General features: G+C 45.6%; 1 protein-coding gene across 1 annotated transcript in view; it reads right to left on the bottom strand.

The window, feature by feature from the left end:
• The window catches only part of MYH15 (myosin heavy chain 15), a 69,844-nt gene that overhangs the window by 5,997 nt on the left and 43,540 nt on the right, over nt 1-20,307 (bottom strand). The window contains exons 24-43 of the mRNA XM_056327465.1: nt 19,182-19,249; nt 17,700-17,787; nt 17,355-17,472; nt 16,934-17,057; nt 16,129-16,265; nt 15,497-15,752; nt 14,808-15,050; nt 14,043-14,219; nt 13,376-13,521; nt 12,702-12,792; nt 11,322-11,711; nt 10,218-10,344; nt 8,982-9,100; nt 8,320-8,516; nt 6,963-7,312; nt 6,322-6,446; nt 3,902-4,017; nt 1,773-1,965; nt 857-1,060; nt 23-148 (exon numbers count right to left, since the gene is read on the bottom strand). Coding sequence (XP_056183440.1) covers nt 23-148; nt 857-1,060; nt 1,773-1,965; nt 3,902-4,017; nt 6,322-6,446; nt 6,963-7,312; nt 8,320-8,516; nt 8,982-9,100; nt 10,218-10,344; nt 11,322-11,711; nt 12,702-12,792; nt 13,376-13,521; nt 14,043-14,219; nt 14,808-15,050; nt 15,497-15,752; nt 16,129-16,265; nt 16,934-17,057; nt 17,355-17,472; nt 17,700-17,787; nt 19,182-19,249 — 3,395 coding nt within the window. The remainder of the gene's footprint in view (nt 1-22; nt 149-856; nt 1,061-1,772; nt 1,966-3,901; nt 4,018-6,321; nt 6,447-6,962; nt 7,313-8,319; nt 8,517-8,981; nt 9,101-10,217; nt 10,345-11,321; nt 11,712-12,701; nt 12,793-13,375; nt 13,522-14,042; nt 14,220-14,807; nt 15,051-15,496; nt 15,753-16,128; nt 16,266-16,933; nt 17,058-17,354; nt 17,473-17,699; nt 17,788-19,181; nt 19,250-20,307) is intronic.

Genomic DNA, 20,307 nt, shown 5'->3' with positions numbered 1-20,307 from the left:
AGCAAGGAACCAGCCTACTTACATCTGTGATTGCTTTCTTGGCTTTTTCCTCTGCATTCCGGCACTCCTGGATTGATTCCTCCACTTCATTCTGCATCTGGGAAATGTCACCCTCCAGCTTCTTCTTTTGATTGATCAGGCTTGTGTTCTTTTATTAAGTTTTCCCCAAAGGAACAGCGGAAAAGGAGGAAAAGTGATGATTAGAGACATGACTCCTCTAAATACCACAACAGTCCAAGGCTTACTGATTTGTGCAACTCCTGGATTACACAGAGCAGTATTTGGGAAGGGAGACCCAGGGACATGGTAAGGGCTGGCCTTGACTAGCGTAAGTAGTTTCAGACTGAGGAAATATTAAAAATACTCTCAAAGGTGTAAATATTCAGGTTTTGAATGGTAATTTAAAATAGTAAGCAATAAGCTGAAATGGAAGAATGAATAAGGCATCAGAAAAAGACTGATCCATGATGAGTTCATCAATGAGGTGACTAAAGCAAGCCCCACGCACAGGCCCAGCCCTGCATTGCTTCTCCACAGAAACACCTCCCCATCCCAGGCACCGCTTATCTACAGCAGGAAACTGGTTTTATAGCGTGGAGGAATTTACTCTTGTTATCTTCCATCACCGTTTTTTCGAGAAAGCGTTTAAAGCAGTTGGCTGAATCACCAGTTCCAGTTAACCTGAAGGGAGTGGGGTGGTGTATCGAGGGAGTGACTCAAGTCCCTTTCCCTCATTTCGTCACCTGAAGGAGGGCAAGGTGTATGTGGCTAACAGCAGCCATGGCCAAGCAGTGTCTGTGCTTACAGACAAGGCTCAGTCTAGCCCGGTGAGGGAGAGAGCACGGGAAAAGCCAACCTGGGTGTGGAGCAGGTTCACACGTTCAGTGGCCTCCAGCAGTTCATGCTCTGCCAGCTTCCTCGCCCGCTCGGTCTGGTCCAGCAAAGCCCTCAGCTCATCCAGCTCTGACTGGAGAAGGTTGTTTCTCCTGTCGGAGACGGCCAGCTGCTCCTTCAGGTCTTCATTCACGTGTCCAGAGTCATCCAGCTGCACCTGAAGCTCCTGTAACAAAACAGGGGTTTGGGGTTTTTACCAGTGCAGGTCCATTTCAAGCCATTTCAACGCTTACATCAGAGGACCCTGGACTGCAGGCATTGCATGGGGCCCACCTCAAGAATCTCAGTGCTTCTTTATTGGAGAAAGCCTTCCACCACACTGCAAGCTGAGTAGCTTCTGTGGTGTGTCACGCAATGGGGGAAAAATGCTGTGTTTAAAACTGCCAGAGCTCATGGTTCTGCCCGAGGCAGGGCTCGCTGCTCAGGTGTGGGAGAGGTGATGGCTGAAGAGATGTCTTAGCAAAGCACTTTTTTTTTCTCCTTTTTTAAGCTATTACAGGTGTTGAAGCAGACAACAATGGTGAATATACACACGCTCCCTGCACTCCAGCTAGCTGACTTGCTCTCCGCTTTTACAGGACTTGCAAGCTCAGCACGAAATCACAGATCTTTGGTTCCTCCTGCTTTGTGCCCCCGCGCAAGGCTGTAGCCAGCAAGGGGTTTATGCCTGGATCTCATCCAGCTTGTATGCAAATCTTGGAAGAAATCCATATTTCAGTATCCTCTTACGCCAGACGTGCTCGCTAAGGGCTTTCCCTGCACATCCTTGGGAGCAGCTTCTCTCTTAATTACCATCCCCACCGCTGTTTTGCTTTGTGCTAATGAAACCTGGCCCGCACCTACCCTTGGGTGCTTGGGACTGGCAGTTCTCGAAGTACCTTTATCTGTGTCTGCAAGACACGTGCTGACTTTGTTGCTTCTGCAGCGTGCCTGTTAGCATGGCTGAGCTGGATTTCCATCTCGTTGAGGTCCCCTTCCATCTTCTTCTTGAGCCGGATGGCCTCATTTCTGCTCCGGGCTTCAGAATCGAGGGTGGACTGCAGTGAATCTATGGCACGTTGCTGGTTTCTCCTGAGAAGGACATGAAGGGCAAATGGAGTAATTTCCCCCTCGGCACAGGAATGTAGAACCATATGCAACAGCACTTCACATTTGGGAAGTGTCTCATTTCCAGAAATAGTGTATTTCTGAATGACATACATAGCACAGGGTTCTAGTGTCTCACTGTCATCTAGCTGGCTGGTGTGCTTCACACCTTCAGCTACCTCCTGCTCCGTGATCTGTAAGCGCTTGTAGCATCCTTCTCCCAAGTTCCCTTTGGCAGTATCAAAGGAAGGAGTTCTCCCAGATCTCTTGTAAACTCAAGCAAGGACAGGCTTGAACCTAACAAGAAGCACGTCAAGCCTAGCAGTCACTTACCAAGATGTTTACGGAATCGTTTACAGGGATGTTTTACATCTCTTCCTTTTTATAAAGGCATTAGTGGAGGGGATTAATAAAGCTGAAGGTAGGCAGCTACAATCTAAGCTCATTAATTACTCTTGGTGCTCTTTATAGTAAATGGCATGTGTAAGCTACAAGTTATCGTATCAAAGTGAATGTTGAGAAACATTTCTTATGCTAATTATAATGGCAGTAATTCGGGGATAGAAATCTGTGTTACAGACATCTAAAGTCAGATAAGACCAGCCTGGTCCCTCTGTGAAAGGCAGCTTTATGTCCATTTAAAGACAGCACACAGATACAGATATGTGCTTAATTTTCTTGACTCTACAGCCGTCAAGTCCTATAATGAAAGTTTTGCTCTTTTACAACTAGGAGGTGACTCAAAGCACAGCACATGACTCATACAGGGAAACATTTATCTCACTTCTGGCCAGGTTTTGCTGAGAGTGTCAGAGTTCTGGGAAATCACTGAGTCAACAAGGAAAACCTTGAGGGCCTTATTGCTTCAGCAGGTACTGAACTGTGCCCCAGACGGCCAGGGAGCACCACAGCCTGGCCGCTGAACGGCTCGGCAGCAAAACACACTAACGAAGCCAAGGCAGAAAGCACTGATGAGCACAGCTTGCCCAGAGATCTCTGTAATCCAGACATCTGCAGGACATTAGAAGGTAGCGTCTGAAAGGGCCAAAACATTCATGTTAATTGAAACAATTAACATGTTTATTCTTCTATCTACCCAAGGGTGGGCCTTGGACTTCCCCTTCCTTACCCTTTAGCCTCCCAACAAACAATGACATGGTTCTTGGGTTGATAGTGTTGCAACGCTGACTAAGTCAAGGCCAGGGTTTTCTGAAGGACTGCACGCACACGTTGCTGAACATCTGCCCAGCATTGCGTAATTTTAAGAGCGTAACTCCTCAGACTAGCATTTGTGCTGGGTGGGAGGGAGAGGCAAAAGACATCCTCCTCCTCCCATCTAATTGCTTTCCATTTTCCCTGTTCATCCCTTCCACCTGCAAGCTCCCCTCCCTTTCTAGTCAGACTTCCCGTAACGCCGCGGCTGCCGCTCACGCAGCCGGTGCCCGCAGTCGGCAGGTTGCTCACCGCAGCGCGTGGCTACAACTGCGCAAATTCACTGAGTGCCTCCAGACAGCACAGGCTGGAGCGGCACTGAGGCAGTCCTGCCGATTTTGCCCGTGATTCTCCCTGGGAGGCAGCCATCCCAGAGGATATGAAGGCAGCTCTCTAGGCCTACTTGTGTCCATGCTGCAAAGCCCTCGGGCTGCTGCAGCCGTGGTCGTGCCAGTCAGTTGTGTTACAGCTATGGGGTACGTGGGGGGGCTTATGTGTGCGCCAGCAGAGACTGACCTGGCAGGAAAATTTGAACTAAAAAATGGCACTAAGAAAAACTACCCCCTGGCAAATAGTCAGAGGTGTCATGGCTTCTGGTACGGATGGTACGTGAACTACCTGAGGGGCATTTGACTGGCTTGGGCCTTGAGAACACTTCTGGTCTTTTGAGACCGTCCCCTTAAGAAACATGCCACTTCCTGCACAGTACCTTATATTTTCCATTTCTTCCTCCTTTTCTGTCAGTTTCCTTTCAAAGTCGGCTTTAAGCTGAGAAAGTTCAAGCTGGAAACGGAGGGTCTTACTTTCTTCATGCTCCAAAGCTCCCTGAAATAGAAAACACTAAGAGCTTGCGGGCCAGGAGTTATTTCCCCCCCCCAGATCACAAACTGCTGCACAGAGATGATCCGCTCGCACCTCCCGTCCCCAACAGCAATATTCCCTCCTTCCCTCTCTCTCCAAGCAAGGACACGAGCAGCTTACATTGCAAAACAAGGCATTTATTTGCCTTCTAATGCAACTTGGCAGTTGGAAAACTGAGCAGCAAGCTCCTCAGAGGAGAAATGGTCAGAGAGTCCAGGGGTTAAAAAAAAAATTATCAAAACCTTAGGCCCTGCCTGCATGGTTCTGATATCAATGGACATCCCGCGCTGCGCACCCCTGTACAGATACCTCCAGCAATTCACAGGCTTGTAAGGGATACACAGAAGCTAAAACAAGAGAGTTGTTGGGAGGGTGAAGGGGTCCAAACATCTCTCAGCTCACAAAGATCTTCCCAAACCATGAAGTGTTGAAAGCCTCCCAATTATACAATCTTATTAGGCAATATGACTTCAAGGGCAGAAATAGGAGACATCGGCTCTACATGACAGAATACAAAAATACTCTGTCTGCTCTTTCCAATTAGCATGAAGACAAGCCTATGAAACAAGGGAGTTCTGTCTTTATTCCTACACTCCTCTCAGATATGGAAGTCAAGAACTAAGCTGACGACAGTCCATGGTGAAATCACAGGGCCTCTGACTTCCAGGTCTTGCCAGAACCAGGCTCAGTAGCATTCCATCTCCTTGCTGCTCACATCCAACAGGGAAGGAAAGCACAGAACCGAACATCATGTATTTCGGAAGTGCTGCCTGAAGGGTAGAGTTGCACAGGCTTAGCTGTGCCTCCCTTGAGAGATGATGGAAACAGGGTGGAGGTTCTGAAGGCAGAGCTGTACAAAATCCTTGCTAACCTCCAGCCATCAAGCAGCAGCTACAGGTCAGTCGAAGGCATGCACCATGCCAAGGAGCCACAATGGATTAATGGGAGCAGTACACAGAAGTACCATGCCACCACTGGTGACTGCCAGAGCCCCAAATTCACAGGGAAGGGAGAAAATCGGCATTAAACCATTTCTTCCACAATTAAGATATATCACCACTTTACTTTCATCAGTTCCTCATACCACTGAGCTCTAGGAAGCCATTCCACACAGTCCAGGAAAGTAAAGTGTGCCCCTTAGATCCCTCAACCGATATAATCTTTCTAGCCAGAGAAGTTTATTGGCAGAGCATATAATCACTCTCCACATCTCAGAGCTGCGGAAGAAAGGCATGCGCTTTCCTCTGCTCTGCTCACGCCACCTGTTTGTTTGGCTGTGAAATCCCTGCAAAGTATAAAGCGTCCTGTAACAGACAAAAGAAGTAGCACAGCATTTAAGGTATTAACGGGTCCTTCTCACTGGGTGATGTTCATTTCAGCAGATATTATTTAGGGTACAATTCAAAAGAAATGCAGCCTTCACTAAAAGTCCCTTGCTGTGTGCTGTATGGCTTCCAGCCAGCAACACCAACAGCCCTTCTCAGCTTTGCAGTGCACTAAACTTTAAAAAAAACAACCTGACAACCGAGCCCTTTAAGTGAATAACCAAGATTTCCAGTTGGCTGGTTCCATGTTGCGGCTTGTTGCTAGAAACTGGGATGAGGCATCTCTCCCGGGTACCTGCATACTCATCACTGTAGAAATTAATGTGGTGATGCTAAATGTCTTTACCAAATTCCTATTGGGAGCCCAAAATTTTCCAAACGGCCTGTTTCCATTTGGTTTCTGAGACTGCTACCATTTTTTTTTTTAAAGCACGCTGCAGTACCCAACACAGTATCCGAGGCCTTACAAAACTTAAAGTCATCAGGAGGGTTTTTTTTCTTATTCTCAAAAATAGGAAATGGTGAATTTCCTGGTGGAAACTGAACGCTGGAAATATCTGATAAAACAGTCTAAGACCATAGATCTCAGCAATTCCAGTTTCCTGAATGACTGAAATATTCTGTGCTGAAGTGAGCGTGGATTTTCAGGAGGTGGGCAGGAGATCTGAGCCTCCTGAAAAGGAAACACTCCCCCAACAACAAAACCCAAAAAACTACAAGGCACATCCTTTGGAAGGGCCTCCTCCACTGAGGATCTTAGAGTCGACTTCTCCAAAAGTCATCGCTCTGGAGAACACTGGCTAGCGAGGCCGGAGGAGCTGGGTGCGGGGAGGTCGTACCTGCTACCAACTGACATGTTGGCTGTGTTGCCGAGAGGATGAAAAAGGAAGGAAAATCCTGACAAAGACACCCTTTCCTCTTCCTTTGAGCTTGCTTTCCTTACCTCCGCTTCTTCCAGGGCCAGCTGAACTTCTGACTTCTCTTGTTCAACCTGTTTCTTGATTTTTTCTATCTCATGGAGGCTCTTGCTTCCTTCACTGATCTGGTTGGTCAGGTCAGAAATCTCCTCTGAAACAAAAAAGGATGGATGGATTTAGCGATTGGAGCATCCCGAACCTGCTGCGGTGTGTGGAGCGTGAATACAGGACGGGTGCCTCTGCCTCCTGCCTCAAGGGCTCGTCTGCACACAAGCGCTGCCTGACTTGCAATTACAGCAACATTTTTACCCAACCAACTTGAAGGTACAGACTTTGTTGTAAATGTTTTTTGAAGTGGTTACAGTGGTTTAGTTTTTATCTGTGATCTGCAGGCTAGCAACACTGTGCTCTGCCTCAGGGGCTGTGCCGGCTTCATCCTCCGCACCTCTGTCATCCTTTTTCTTCCTCCTCCAAGACTGGCCACGCCGATTGTCTATGTGCAAACCCTTCATTGCCAGCATCAGTCAGTGTCTCCAAACACATTGGAAAGCTAGTCTCAAGGATGAGATAAACACCTTTCCCCACCGCTGCTATGGGACACCTGCATCCCTCCAGCCGCCCACTGGTGTTGGTCTCGCACTGGACACGGGGCTTGAACAAAACCTACCTTGGAGGTTCTTGTTTTCCCTTTTCAGGGTCTCCAGATGGTCCAGCGTCTCCTCGTAGGCATTCTTCAGCTTGAACAGCTCAGTGCTGAGGCCACGGGCTTCCTTCTGGGAAGCCTCCAGCTCAGCCTGTGACTCTTCATACTTCTGCTTCCAGTCACTGATGATCTTGTCAAACCCGCGCTGCTTCTTGTCCAAGGAGGCAGCTGCCGAGTTGGCCTTCTCCAGGTCAATCATCATGTCTTCCAGCTCATTCTGCAGCCTGTGCTTTGTCTTTTCCAGAGAAGAGCACTTGGCATTAGCCGCTTCGATTGCTTCCTCAGCTTCTTGTAGGCGAGCGGCAAGCTTCTTCCTATCAGGTTGGAAGAGACAGTGAAATGACTGATAACATTGCCATGTTACCCAGAAAAACTGACACCAAAGCAGTATCTCAATAAATCAATTTTGGAAAGGAAAATTGGAGGGGCAAGGGAAAGAGAGGGAGAAATCAAGCCTCTAGAGAGAAGGGTCTATGACAGGCAAAAAAACAGCTTGAATTATGAATGCTGACATGTGGCAGATAATTTTGTGCATGTGTGCGTGAGTGTGAATATTTGAAATTGAACTTTTGAACTCTCCAGCAGCAGCTTGCCACTTGTTAGCTGTAACCAGTATGGGCTGGTTTTAAGTTTTGATAAGACCTGGTCTAAATGTAAGTGTCATGTTCTGCAATTAAGAGATATGAGACAGAACCACCAATCAGGAGGCTGGCCATACCCTAGGCTTTTGTTCATAGACTGTTTAGACTGGGAAAACAGGAGGCTGGGAGTCATGGCAAAGAGAGATCCTGGAAAGGAAGGAGGTCCTGGAAAGAAGAATGTGAAGATACTAGGCAGAGAAAATATAACGGAGGTGGGTGAGGATGATGCAGATCAGATGTGTGGAGGCTGATGCAGGAGGTGCTCAGAGACCTTGTTCCATCATGTCCAAGACTGGGAGTGACTGCACAGCACAAGCCAACACAACTTTCTGCCCTGCCTTCCCAGGGCAGCCGTCACCTCCCCGCTGCGAAGGGAAGTCAGGACCGAGGGAACACAGCACTGGGCTGGGGCAAAGCAAGTGAGCGTGACAGATAACCAAGTAGGGTAACCTAATCTAGTTAGTTCTTAACTAAACCCCAGTACCTACACCCACTGCCCCATGGACAAGGACTCAGCAGAATCCTTGACCTGCTCAAGCAATGAAATGAGCAGGACAGCCACAGATGACAGCAATGAGCCAGAGGGATGTTCCCAGCCAGGTTCCCTTAGTGCTACAACAAGTCCTGGGAGCACAGTCCTGCCAGCCAAGGGCACGATGAAGCCCAAGTAACTCACTCACTTGGCATCTTCCAGCTCCTCGGTTCTCTGAATGGCATCAGTCTCATACTTTGTTCTCCACTGTGCCACTTCGGCGTTTCCCTTGGAGAGAGCCCGCTGCAGCTCTGCCTTGGCTTCCTGCTCCTCCTCATACTGCTCCCGCAAGAGATCACAGTCATGCCTGGCCGCTTGCAGGGCATGAGCCAGGGCGTTTTTGGACTGCAGGGATAGGAAGGTCACAGCATTGCAGAGTTACCTACAGCAAAACCAAACTAACAGCCCCTAGGAATTCCAATGGAGGCTTAAGCCTTTTACTCATTTTTTGCCTCTGAGCTTGACAGTCCAGGTCAAGTGAGGTAAGGAGTATTTGAAGTCATCCCTAACTGGTGACACACTGAGAGGCTATCAAGACCTTTGGAGAAGCATCCAGCCTTTTAAAATGCAGGATGTGAAATTTTGGCTATCCTACTGGGTAGGTTTTATTTAACAATTATGAATGACGATTATTTTCCCGAACTCTTCTCTTGTGACTTGCCTCAGTCAAGGGCTGGAACTTATATCAGTACAATTACCAGCAAGCATTCTCACTCTTACGTCTCATTTTAGCTTTTATCCAGGCTACAAACGAACATAAACAGTTTTCCTTATTCCATTTCAGTGAGTGGGACACAGTCAAAGCATTACCTTGGTTTCCTCTTCCAGCTGTCTCTTAAGTTCTTCAATCTGTTGTGTAAATGATGTTTTCCCACGGGACAGCTGACTTATCAGTGACTCCTTCTCTTCGAGTTGTCTTATAAATTCACCTGCCACAGGATTTAACAAAGAAACCAACCCCTGTAAGATGATGAAATGGCAAAGTCCCAGCCAAAATCAAAGTCCCACCTGACCCATTCTGCTGAGGAAAAGAGCTATCAGTGCTGACCTTTTGCAAAGCTTTGTCCAATGTTGTAACCATCAGATGCTTCACCAGGATCATTTTCCTTAGGTTTTTTGGTTGGTTGGTTTGGGATTTTTTTTTTCGTGGCATTTGATTGGGTTTTTTTTTGGGGGGGGGGGTTTGTTGGTTTTTTTTTTTTTTTTTCATACTGCAAATACCTTGATTCATTAATTTTAGTTCAGCTCGTGGATCAGACTAGACTGATGCTTACTTTCACAGGCAGTTGTGGCTGGGTTTGTTTAGACTTTTTTTCACTACTTTACATTTTTTTTCCACAGACTTCTTTTCAGAAGATTGCAAAGCACCCTGAGAACTTCACAACCACCAGCGTATGGAGCAGAGGGAAACATAAGGAAAACGTAATTTATCACAAGGGCATTGCTGCGGGGTGGAAACAACAGCCTTATAGAGAACACAGAACTCACTAGAAAACACACAGGACATGAAAAATATGTCTTTGTAAACACACAGAACAGTGGTATCTGATGAGGATGCAGAGATTGAATAGTACTGCTCTGGCTAAAAAGGAAGAGAGCACTTAGAGGAGATGTGGTGTTCTGGGTTGGATGTGAGCATCTTCTAGAATGCAAACGCCCAAGGTCATGCTGAGGCAGACGGTATTTACACAGACAGTATTCCAGCTCCTTCGTCTTCCCTCTGACACTGCAAGATAAGTGCACATGCCCTTGTTCCTGAAGCTGGGTACCTAGCCAACACATCCATTTCCGCTCATGAGATGGTATCACAGTGTGCTGGTAAATATGGTTATAGCGAGTTTTTTGAAATCTGGTCCACGGCAAGGTCCCCCCACCAAGGCTATAAAGATATTGAAGACAGGCACAAAGCTACTGCCCCATTCAGCAGTCCTAATCCAGCCACCTCCAGAGCAGCTGCCGTTGCACAATACACCACACGGACGCAGTGGTGACACACACATGGTGAATTACTGGGACACGGTCAGTCCGGGCAGAACACGCACATACCGTTCTCACTCTGGAGCTTTGTCTTCTGGGTAGTGAGGTCATTCATGAGGCGAGTCATTTCGTCCAGTTTCGTTTTTGTCTCATTCAGATGGTCTTCGTAAGTGCGACAGAGTTTCTCTGCGTTGGCCTAATGGGAATCAGGAGAAAAGGCAAAGCAAGCCGTAGCCCCCAGGCAGCCGTTTGGAAGCTCCAGCCATCCAAACGTACCTGGTTTTTTGTTTATCTTTCAGAGAAATGGCAGAAAGCAAAGGCACAAGTACCACAGCAGCAGGGCAGGGAACAGGAGCCCTGTATCTGCATCCCCAGGCCAGGGGGCTCCCCGTCAGACCACCTTCCCCAGCTGTTTTCCCTGAACTGCGTTCTGCATGGCAGCACGTGTGTAAAAAGGCTCTGCCAGAACTGCAGAAGCAATCACATGCCTAAGAAGTTCAGGCATCTCCTCCTCATAACTGATAGATGGGAAAATCACCTCCAATGAAAATTGCTCTACTGATTCTGCTTTAATTGCCACTTATCATAAATTGAGTTTGACGGCAGTTTTCTAACTCTCAGAATACTGAAATTTCTTCTCTTTGCTTGCACTGAAAGAAATCTTTAGAGTGCTCTGAAAGCTACCGAGACTATCTACCCAGGAAACAAACCCCCCAGTTCAGCCATAGGAAGTAAAAATACAGTTGGTGGTCGTGCAAGCGTTTGCTTTGCACTTCTTGCTAATGTGGGTCAAAACTGTGAAGCAAGGGCAGGGGCTGAGAGGACTCTGCTTAGGGTGGGAGATACCCTGCCTTGGACAGCATCGCCCCAGTCATCACCAGCCTGGGCGAGCGTGATTTAAGGGACACAGTTTTTGCTCTGAGATGTATGCATAAACAATATGCCTGGGACTGGGTGTTTTAGACTATGTGTCTTAGACAGGGCATCTTAATTGCTGTCCCATCTCCAGGTAAGAAGGGTTACACCACCAGCAGGGGAAGCGGGGGACACTGTGCACCTAGGCACCCTCTGACCTTCTAAAACACTCCAGCCCCACCGGGTGTCCTGGGAGACCTTCACCCAGCCTTAGCTACTCATGACCTCTGGGGATTTGGGAAGCCTCAGGACACTTACTTTTCCCTTGACCATCTGCTCCATGTTGGATGACAGATCATCCACTTCCATCTTCAGCTCACTTTTCTCCTTTTCCAGTTTCTGCTTGACCCGCTGCAGGTTGTCCAGCTGCTCCCCCATCTCCGCCACACTGTCTGCGTGCTTCTTCCTCAGCGTGGCGGCTGTGGCTTCGTAGTGCAGCGTGGCCTCCTCGAGGTCCCGCCGCAGCTTCAGGAACTCTGCCTCACGTTTCTTGTTCATCTCCAGCTGGGCAGCCGTGGCACCCCCAGCCTCCTCAAGCCGCTCGCTCAGCTCCTCCAGCTCTCGGGCCAGATCTGATCTCTGCTTTTCCACCTTGGCTCGAGCAGCTCTTTCTGCTTCCAGCTCCTCTTCCAGTTCTTCTATACGAGCCTACCAAAGAGACACAAGCACCTTTGGCTCACCTTCATGAGGATTCCCATCACAAGACCATGAAGCACTTTACGAATTGTTAAACCCTCTTCCAGCCTGTACTTTACAACACAGGTAGAAGCACAGCAATTAAAGGACTTGCCCATTTGTGTCAGTAAATCAGATCTTGAGGTAGAGTATGGATGATGAGTCACATTTTTCTCACAGTAGATTGCTCTACAAGCTCTAGTTCAAGACAGTTAGGTCAAATGTGTTGACCTTATACCAACGTATTTGACATTCGGCCGAAGTCCATGAGAGAGGTTACTTGACAGCAGGAGTGGCAGCATCAAATTGTCATTGAAAGGGACAATTTGTTCCCATTTTTAGAGCTCTGTGACTGAAGTAACTTCCCTCTAGGAGCGTTAAGGCAGGGTTTCAAATACAGCAGTGCGTAGCATTGCACAAATATTCGTTGGGACCAGTCTTTTTTATGAAACAGTTATTTTGACCAATCTATGCTCCACATCCAGGTTACGCAAACATTCTTTATTTACAAAAAAGCAGAACTGGTATTTTGGATCAAGACATCTTGTTTGAGCTGTGCTGACTTTCTTTGGCCTTTTCATTTCTGTTGAAAACTTCCCATGCATTTGAGCCCACCCTTCCCCTAGATTTCAAATCCATGCTTATCACTGCTGAACTCCTCCCCAGCATCCACCCACAGCTCCACGCTTTGGAACAATATTATTTGCTTGAATAAAAAAAAAAGTATTTTGCTTAAAGCAAAACACCAGAGCCTGAAATCACCAGCATTCTGTGGTCATATGTCCTGCTGCTGGGAAGGAAACACTATAAGAGCGAGCATCCTGAGGGGAAAAGGGATCAGTCTGGGAAGCTACAGAGTTGCAATGCTTCGGGTCTCAAAGCAGAGCTGAAAACTCTCTGCAAAGCCCTTCAGCGAGGCACAAAGAAAAACTCCTAAAATGCATGAGAAAGAAGCAAGCTGACCTGAAGCTCCTTGATCTTCTTCTGCAGCTGCATCACTACAGCTTGTTCATCTTCTATCTTGGAATTCAGCTGGCTCATTTCAAATTCTTTCCTGCCACGGAAAGGAGAATCCTACTGTGACCATTTTGCCTGTAGCTTCAAGTTTGACTTTTGTAATTTAAAAAGAATTGTTCAATAAAACTTCTAATGTATTGAAAAATGAAAGCAATCCTCATGTATTGTGAATTGCATGAAAACGCATCTCCTCCTGAGCAGCAGTTTCCAAGTCAAGACTCTGCATGCATTTGTGCAATAGTATTTCTGGTTCTTCATGTCATACAAAAGTGACATTCTTTTCAGACTCAAAGGAAAAACATATTTCAGAGTCAGATCTTTCAACAATACCATCATAGCTAGTTAGGATGAACAACTTTTTAGAGACTTCCTCCAGCTTTCTCCTCTAAGTAACAAAAAACACAAAAAACTTTTTTTTTTTAAAAATGCTGGCAACTATAATGAATTCTAATGTTCTACTGTGCACAAGGAAGAGTGATTTTCCCTCCCTCCTTGGCTATACACTGTCTCGCCATGGAATTTTCTTTTAGCTGCCATCAAAGCAGGATGACACACTTGAAGGCACCAAAATAACAGAGATAACTGTGCCGCTTTACTTTGTACAACAGAATCACTCTTACTTTTTTAGCTTTTCTTCCATCTGCAGCTTATCGTTCTCCAAGTCCATTACACTTTCCTGGGTCAGCTTCAAATCCCCTTCCAGTTTGCGTTTTGCCCTTTCTAGATCCATCCTCACTTTCTTCTCTTGTTCAAGTGAGCCCTCGAGCTTTAGGAGCAAAGTTACTTATTAAATACATTGAACACAGATGGTTTGCAACAGCCAGATGTACGCTGAGCCCAGTTTTGTGCTGAGCTCTAGCACGTTGCAAACCAGAAGTACGTAAGTACAAGCATCCTGTTACATGTTTGGTTTTCTCACAGCCAGTGGGCATACGGGCTAAAGAAATGTAACATAAGGGTTTGTCCATGCTTTACATTTGTGCAAGCATTGCAGTTCTCTTATTAGCAAAATTCTGTTTGACTTCATGCCAGATAAATGGCAAAAGCAAACGGAGTGGATTCTCCCTCGTTATCGCACTCCTTTCAAAGGCTGAACTGCACAGATGAGTTTTTATAGCGTTCCTGATTATACCTTTTACAGACAGTACAAGGACTCCATTTCTAAACCCTCGACCGTTTCTAAAAGGACGGGAATACATTTCAAGGTTTTGCAACATTTCAGACTCATTTCAGGCTCTAAGTGGTGGACAAACAAGCCTGGGGGACATGAAGGCAGAGCCAGCTTACATCATCCACTTGCTGTTCCAGTTTCACTTTAGCTTTGCTCAGTGTGTTGACCTTGTCCTCCTCTGCTTGCAGGTCATCCAGAACCTGCTGATGAGCTTCCTGCAAGGACTTTTTCTCCTTGGTAAGCTTGCTGATATTCTCATCAAGAGTCGCCATTTCTTCTGTCAGATTTTTGACCTGTGTGAGAGAGGGAGAGGTATTTCTAAGACTCTGAAGAAAGGGAGCATCATCACCTGGCCCAAACAACCATACTGAACTGGTACACAAGAGGGCAGTGGAAGGGAAGGGACCTCTCTGACCCCCAGCCCCTTGTGGCTTTTTGAGTGAAATTGCCATCAAGGGAGCCAACGTGTGCCAGTTCTCACTGTGGGTTTAGTACTTTCAAATATACTAAATTCTTTTCAGCGTCACTCTCATGGTAGACTCGAGCTTCTGATTCTGGCAGGAGACCAGCCTTACATCTATGGGTTTTAAGATGAAAAGCTGGAGGAACTCATGGTTACGGCAAAAACCTCTTTACTTAAAAATGCCTGAACTAGACATAATTCTTTAGCTGAACTGTAGCAAAACTCGGTTCAGAAAAAGGGAAACTTAGGCTCAGAGTTAACACTTTTTCCCTCGCAAGGTCAAATAACTGTATGTACAGATCCTTCAGCACGGCCTGAGTAACAGACAGTGTGAAGCCATCAGAAGACCAGCAGCTCCTGTCACAAAGGTAACCCATGCCCAACCTCTTTTGAAGACACATCAAAGTCCTAAAGGTACCTTGTTCTCAGTAGCATGCTTCTCTTTCTCTACTTTTGCAAGCGTTATTTCAAGATCATCAATATCCTTCTTGAGCTCAGAGCACTCATCTTCCAGTTTTCTCTTCTTTGAAGTCAGCTCAGAGTTCATTTCTTCCTCGTCCTCAACCCGCTCCGTCAGTTCTTTGACTTTGGCCTCCAGCTGAATCTTTGATTTAATCAACAAGTCGCATCGTTCCTCAGCATCTGCCAGAGTGTCTTGCTCCTGGTGGGGCACAAGGAGAGGACAGCAATGACTGCCTGGCCTTTTTTCTTCCTCACTTGTCACCGACCCTGGAGGTGGCCACGGGGCCTGATCCAAAGCTGCAGAGCAGCGTAAGGAAAATTTCCTACTCCTGATTTCGGAAGACGAGACCAACAGGTAATTAACGGAGCAGGATGAGACAGTGAGGAGCGTGGCTGATCACACATAAGACTACTCCCATATCGAACTGCCAGGGACATTGCCTCGGGCAGAACCTACTAAGAATTGCACTGCTGGCCCACCTGGTTATATGCTAGAACATGAGAATTTCTGTCTGTTCTGATTTTTAGCAAGACTCTGACAAGGCCGAGAGCTTATTTTAGTTGAATTGCACTAACACTCTGGCCTGTAAGGCTTTGAGCTTCAAAGAACATCTAATGAATATATGAATATATGTGTTTACTCACAGCCTGGAGCTGAAGAAGCAAATCATTTTTTTCCTGAACTAAAGAGACTTGCTTTTCTTCAAGTTCCTTTCTTCTGGCTTCAGATTTTTCCAAGGCCTCCTTCAGTTTCAAGAACTCTTCCTTCATATTGGCCATCTCCTTTTCAGTTTCTGCAGACTTCAGAAGAGGTTTGATCTTAAAGAACAGCTTCATCCAGGGCCAGTTCTTCACAGCCATGAAAGCGCGGATGTTCCACTGAATTACAAGAAGAGCGTCCCTGGTTTAAGAAGGAAACAAACAAGATTCCCTAAGGCTTAGCCTGAATTGAGAAAGTGAGATTTTTTTTTTCATTCTCAGTCAGTTTTACAGGTTTGGTCTCAGTAATGTTAGGAACTTGTACTAGGTCCCAAGATATACAAGAAAGTTCCTTCCTATCTCTTGGGTTTCAGGGACACAAAAAATTTCCAAATCTGATTTTTACCAGAGCTGCAGGAAACTAATATACAGTTGCTACTGTTTTCATCATACATCCACCTTAAACCTTTAATTTAGAGTTACCTATAGCCTTAAGGACTGTAAGAATGGCTCTATTCAACACATAATGAAATGGTAACGGCTATTATCTGCTCAGAGTTAAGGATGTGCCTTCATACCTGCGTTCCACAATCTTCTGAAACTCAATCCGCATCAGTCTGCCACGTGCTCTTGCCTGGATCATTGTTAAGATTTTCGCAAGTCTCTCATCCCTCATTTCTTCTAGATGACCCAAGAGACCAGCCTTGAAGAAGACCTGGTACATGCACAGATGTCATTTCACCATAACAAATGATTTTATTCCAGAGTCACATAGACCTTACTGAAATGGTTTGGAAAGGTATTTTCATAGACACATTATAAAGTAAAAGAGTATGGAGGGACAAATACTGCTTGCATCAGTTCCGAAGTTGTTTTAAAACCGGGTCTCATCTCCCTGGGTTTGAAGAGACCAAACTATTTTGTTGCCACAGTACTTTTCAGCTGTGGCAGGGTTCAGAGCAGGTCAGCCGAACCACAGCTCCCTGCTCCCAGAGATCCCTGCTAATGCAATCGTGTCGTAATTGCACATGGCCTCATTTCAAAAGCTGCAGCTGATCTTGTGGTCCGCCTATGTTTGAGTGTACCTGTACTATATTAAATAAGCTACTGTTGTACTGCGGGGTATGGAGCATCAGCTGCTGCTGTGGCTACTTGTGGTGTTGCTGTGATAAAAGCTTTGTGGGAGCTGGAGCCGGAGAGAGAAAATTCCTCTGGCACAGCTTAAAAATTAATATTGCTCTGCTGCTATATTACTGGTTCCTTGTATTATTAACCCTTCATTAATTGCCTCCACCAGAAATGGCATAATGTCCTATTCTGCAAGTTAGATACTAGATCCATCAGTTTTCTTTTTACATAAGCACAGTGGTCTTTTCGGGTTACCTTGGTGTGTCCGAAACGATATTGGTTATGGTCAACATCTAAAGATGCCAGCAGTTTTTCAGCAGCTTTTCTGCTATCCACAAACTTATCCTCTGGGATCGCGCCTGGATTCAGAATGCGGTACCTGTTAATAACAGATGAGCATTGAGTAAAACTGGCCTAGATTCTGCTTTTCCCCCTCCCCTCCCCCTCCCCCAAAACAAACCAAAAATAAAAATAAAATAAAAAAGTCACCTAGGGTGATTTCCTACTTTGCGTCTACAGAGACACAATAAGAGCAGAATTCTGCCTCCATGTTCAGGGAAACTGAATGGGGAATAAACTTGAATGGAATAAAATACCTCGAATAAAAACTGAGAGGGCATGCTTAGCTTATTTTGACTGATGCATTAGGACAGGAGACAACGCAGCTCTGCATTACCTTTGTTTAAAGTCAGCATAAAGCACCCTGTTTGGGAAACCCTTACGGCAAATGCGGATGCCTTCCAGGACACCATTACAGCGGAGCTGGTGCAGGACAAGGAAAGCATCCATTTCACCTACAGGGGAAAAACGAGGCTAAATTAAATGAAGCTTCTCCACAGGGCTTAAATGCCATTTCACCGAGGGTACTGCAAAATATGAGTCATCTCCTGATGGAGCAACACCACCGGATAAGGTGAACAACACAGACAGTATTAAAGTACGATCTGGTGACTTGGAAGTAAGTATTGGAATGACATAGTTCAAATATACTAAAATTTTAAGACCGTTGTGTTTTCCATACCTGGAGTTTTTGATTCATTGGGGATAATGCATCGTACAAAGTGAGGGGCTGTAGATTTTAGGTTAGTCATCAGCTTATTTAAATTTTCCTAGAACAGACATATTAAAAACACAATTAGCTTTAGTGGTCTACTGGAATTCCAGTCATTTATTTCTTTGGTTTGTTGGTTGTTAAGATTATTAAGGTCATCTTTTTAAATAGTCTCCAAAAAAATCATAAGCTTACCAAAATTATTACAGAGAAATGTGTTCAAATAAACCAAAGTACAAATTTACCTTATTATAGGAATCCACATGGGTTTTATGAAAGGTCTTAAGAAGGCACATATTTTGCTTACAACCCCTGAAGTGTCAGAAACAAGATGAACAGCGAGCGAGATGCAGCATCACCCTGCGGAGCATGTCCGGAAAGCCAACTGCATTTTGCCTCGTCACATCCCCACTCAGTGAGGACAGCTCTCGCCCGACCCACCTGTTCCTCATGAAAGCTAGGGTTTTATCCTCCTGGCCAAACATATTCCCTTTATTGATCTTAACCAGACATCTCCCCGGCAGGCAGCAGGCTAGCTTGAAGAAGCCAATCAGTCAGTGCCTACCAGTGATCACCAAGCTCTGCGGGAAGAGTTTTGTCTAGTAAGCAGAAAAGGGAGACCATCAGAGGTGGAATATAATGCCATCAGCTCAACTGTTCAAACTGAAAATGTCTCGTACGCCAGCCAGGATGGTAAATGAGACACCGTGAGCTGGGTACTTGGCAGCTCCTTGTGGGCTGGCATTAGATGAAATTACTGTCTGAGGGGTCCTTCAGCTATCTTTACACTTCTTCAGCTAGTAAGACACAGGTCTCCATTCCCCTTGATTTCCCTTCATGAGGAGCACTTCCAAACAGGATAGAATGACCTGACTAGTGGGAGGTGACCAATTCCTTCCCCTGCATTACAGCTTCCTCAGTGTTACCCATATGAAATGATGCTCATGGCAAATTTACGGGCCCCATTTTTCCCCAGGCATGATCCTAACAACAGCTTCCACCAGGAGCACACACCATTAGCAGGGAATTACTTAGGGGAAAAGAAGCTATCTGCCACTCCGTTCAACTTTGTTTTCCATGACTGCTCTAACCCTACGATCCACTTACAAACAGGAATCTCATAGGGACTTGCAGATTGCTTGTAATCAGTTCCTGTTCCAAAGACATGCACGAAGCTATAAGCCACGGAATAAGTAATAAACATTGTTCATGACATTTTATGATACTTTCTCAAATAGAATAAATATCACTAATCTCCTGAATGCTTCAAGAAGATAAGATGTACTGGCCCCTCCCACATGCAGTTTTAAGAACAGCGCATTCAAGGTCGATAGCCCAGGCTCAAATCAAATTCTCTTGTTGGATTTCCATTTTTTTGTGTTCATGACAATCCTTAACATTCCACCTCAATTTATTAACTCAAACTGTCAGATGGGGAGAAAGTACACAAACCTTGTGCAATGAGGACACCGTTTGAAAAGAGGCCCCTTTCTTGCGTTTCTTTTCTCCACCCTGGTCAGCTAAGGTAAAATAAATAAATAAATAAATAAATAAAAATCACAATGAGTATCTCAGTAGCAGGTGCAGGCAGGGCACGGGAGATAGACAACCTGTTCTGATAGTACAACTCCCTTTGAATGAAAGGCAAAGTCATAGCTAATGACTCGATGGCTCAGATTGCTCAAGTATTAAGCAAAACATTCAGAATATCAGCTGTGATGTATCACACGTTTGCAGCTCAGTGCAGCAGACAAGTTTGATTTTTGTCAAAGGCCACTGGAAGCTTTCTGAATGGCATTTGCTTTTCAGACCTATGCAGCATCACTTGTTATGCAGAAAGTCCGTAAACACGAGTAAGGCAGACAGAGTTCTCTGTAGTTCCTTAAAAAGCCTATAGGGTGAGACGATGTCGAAAAAGCTAAAGAAAATTAATGCTTATAGAAAATTCATACTGTACATTGTACTGTAAAGACACTGATTCTCACGTCTGCTATGCATATGTGCAAATATTTGTCTAGAATAGAGGGAAATCAATATTTATAACTTTATCTATAGCAAGCTTTGCACTGCCTGAATTTTGCTTAAAGCTTCAGAGTCAAAATCACTCAGACCCTCCAAAGGAATGCTAGTTTCTGATGTGACCTTCTTCAAGTTTCACAAGAGCCAAACACGACCCAAAAATGTACAGCAGTTGCTGCAGCTTTCTAAACACTGGACCATTAGATCATTCCCAGGAGGTCTGGCATTCTGTCACCTGTCAACAATAGTCAACATAAAAAGGTGAAGCGAAGAGTGCAATGTGCTTGATGGATTTATCCACAACCTTGCCCCCTTCTGCAAGTGACGCTGCCGAGACTGGAGGAGGCTGAGCTGGACAGGCTGTTCTTGTCTCCTGACACTGAAGAAAAGCAAGGTAGTATTCAGACAGACAGGAATGTCTGCAGGCAAATAGGCAGTTAGTAACTTGCAAGAATTTGCTAGAGGCAAGATTTTGGTTATTTACATTCATCTCCGTCTCTTATTCACATTATGAAGTCTGCAGCCTGCTTGCCTCCTCAAAGCACCTCATGATTCATGA

The sequence above is a fragment of the Falco biarmicus genome, chromosome 2, assembly GCF_023638135.1.
Source record: "Falco biarmicus isolate bFalBia1 chromosome 2, bFalBia1.pri, whole genome shotgun sequence".
In the NCBI taxonomy this organism is placed as follows: Eukaryota; Metazoa; Chordata; class Aves; order Falconiformes; family Falconidae; genus Falco; species Falco biarmicus.
This window is presented reverse-complemented; position numbering and strand designations above follow the sequence as displayed.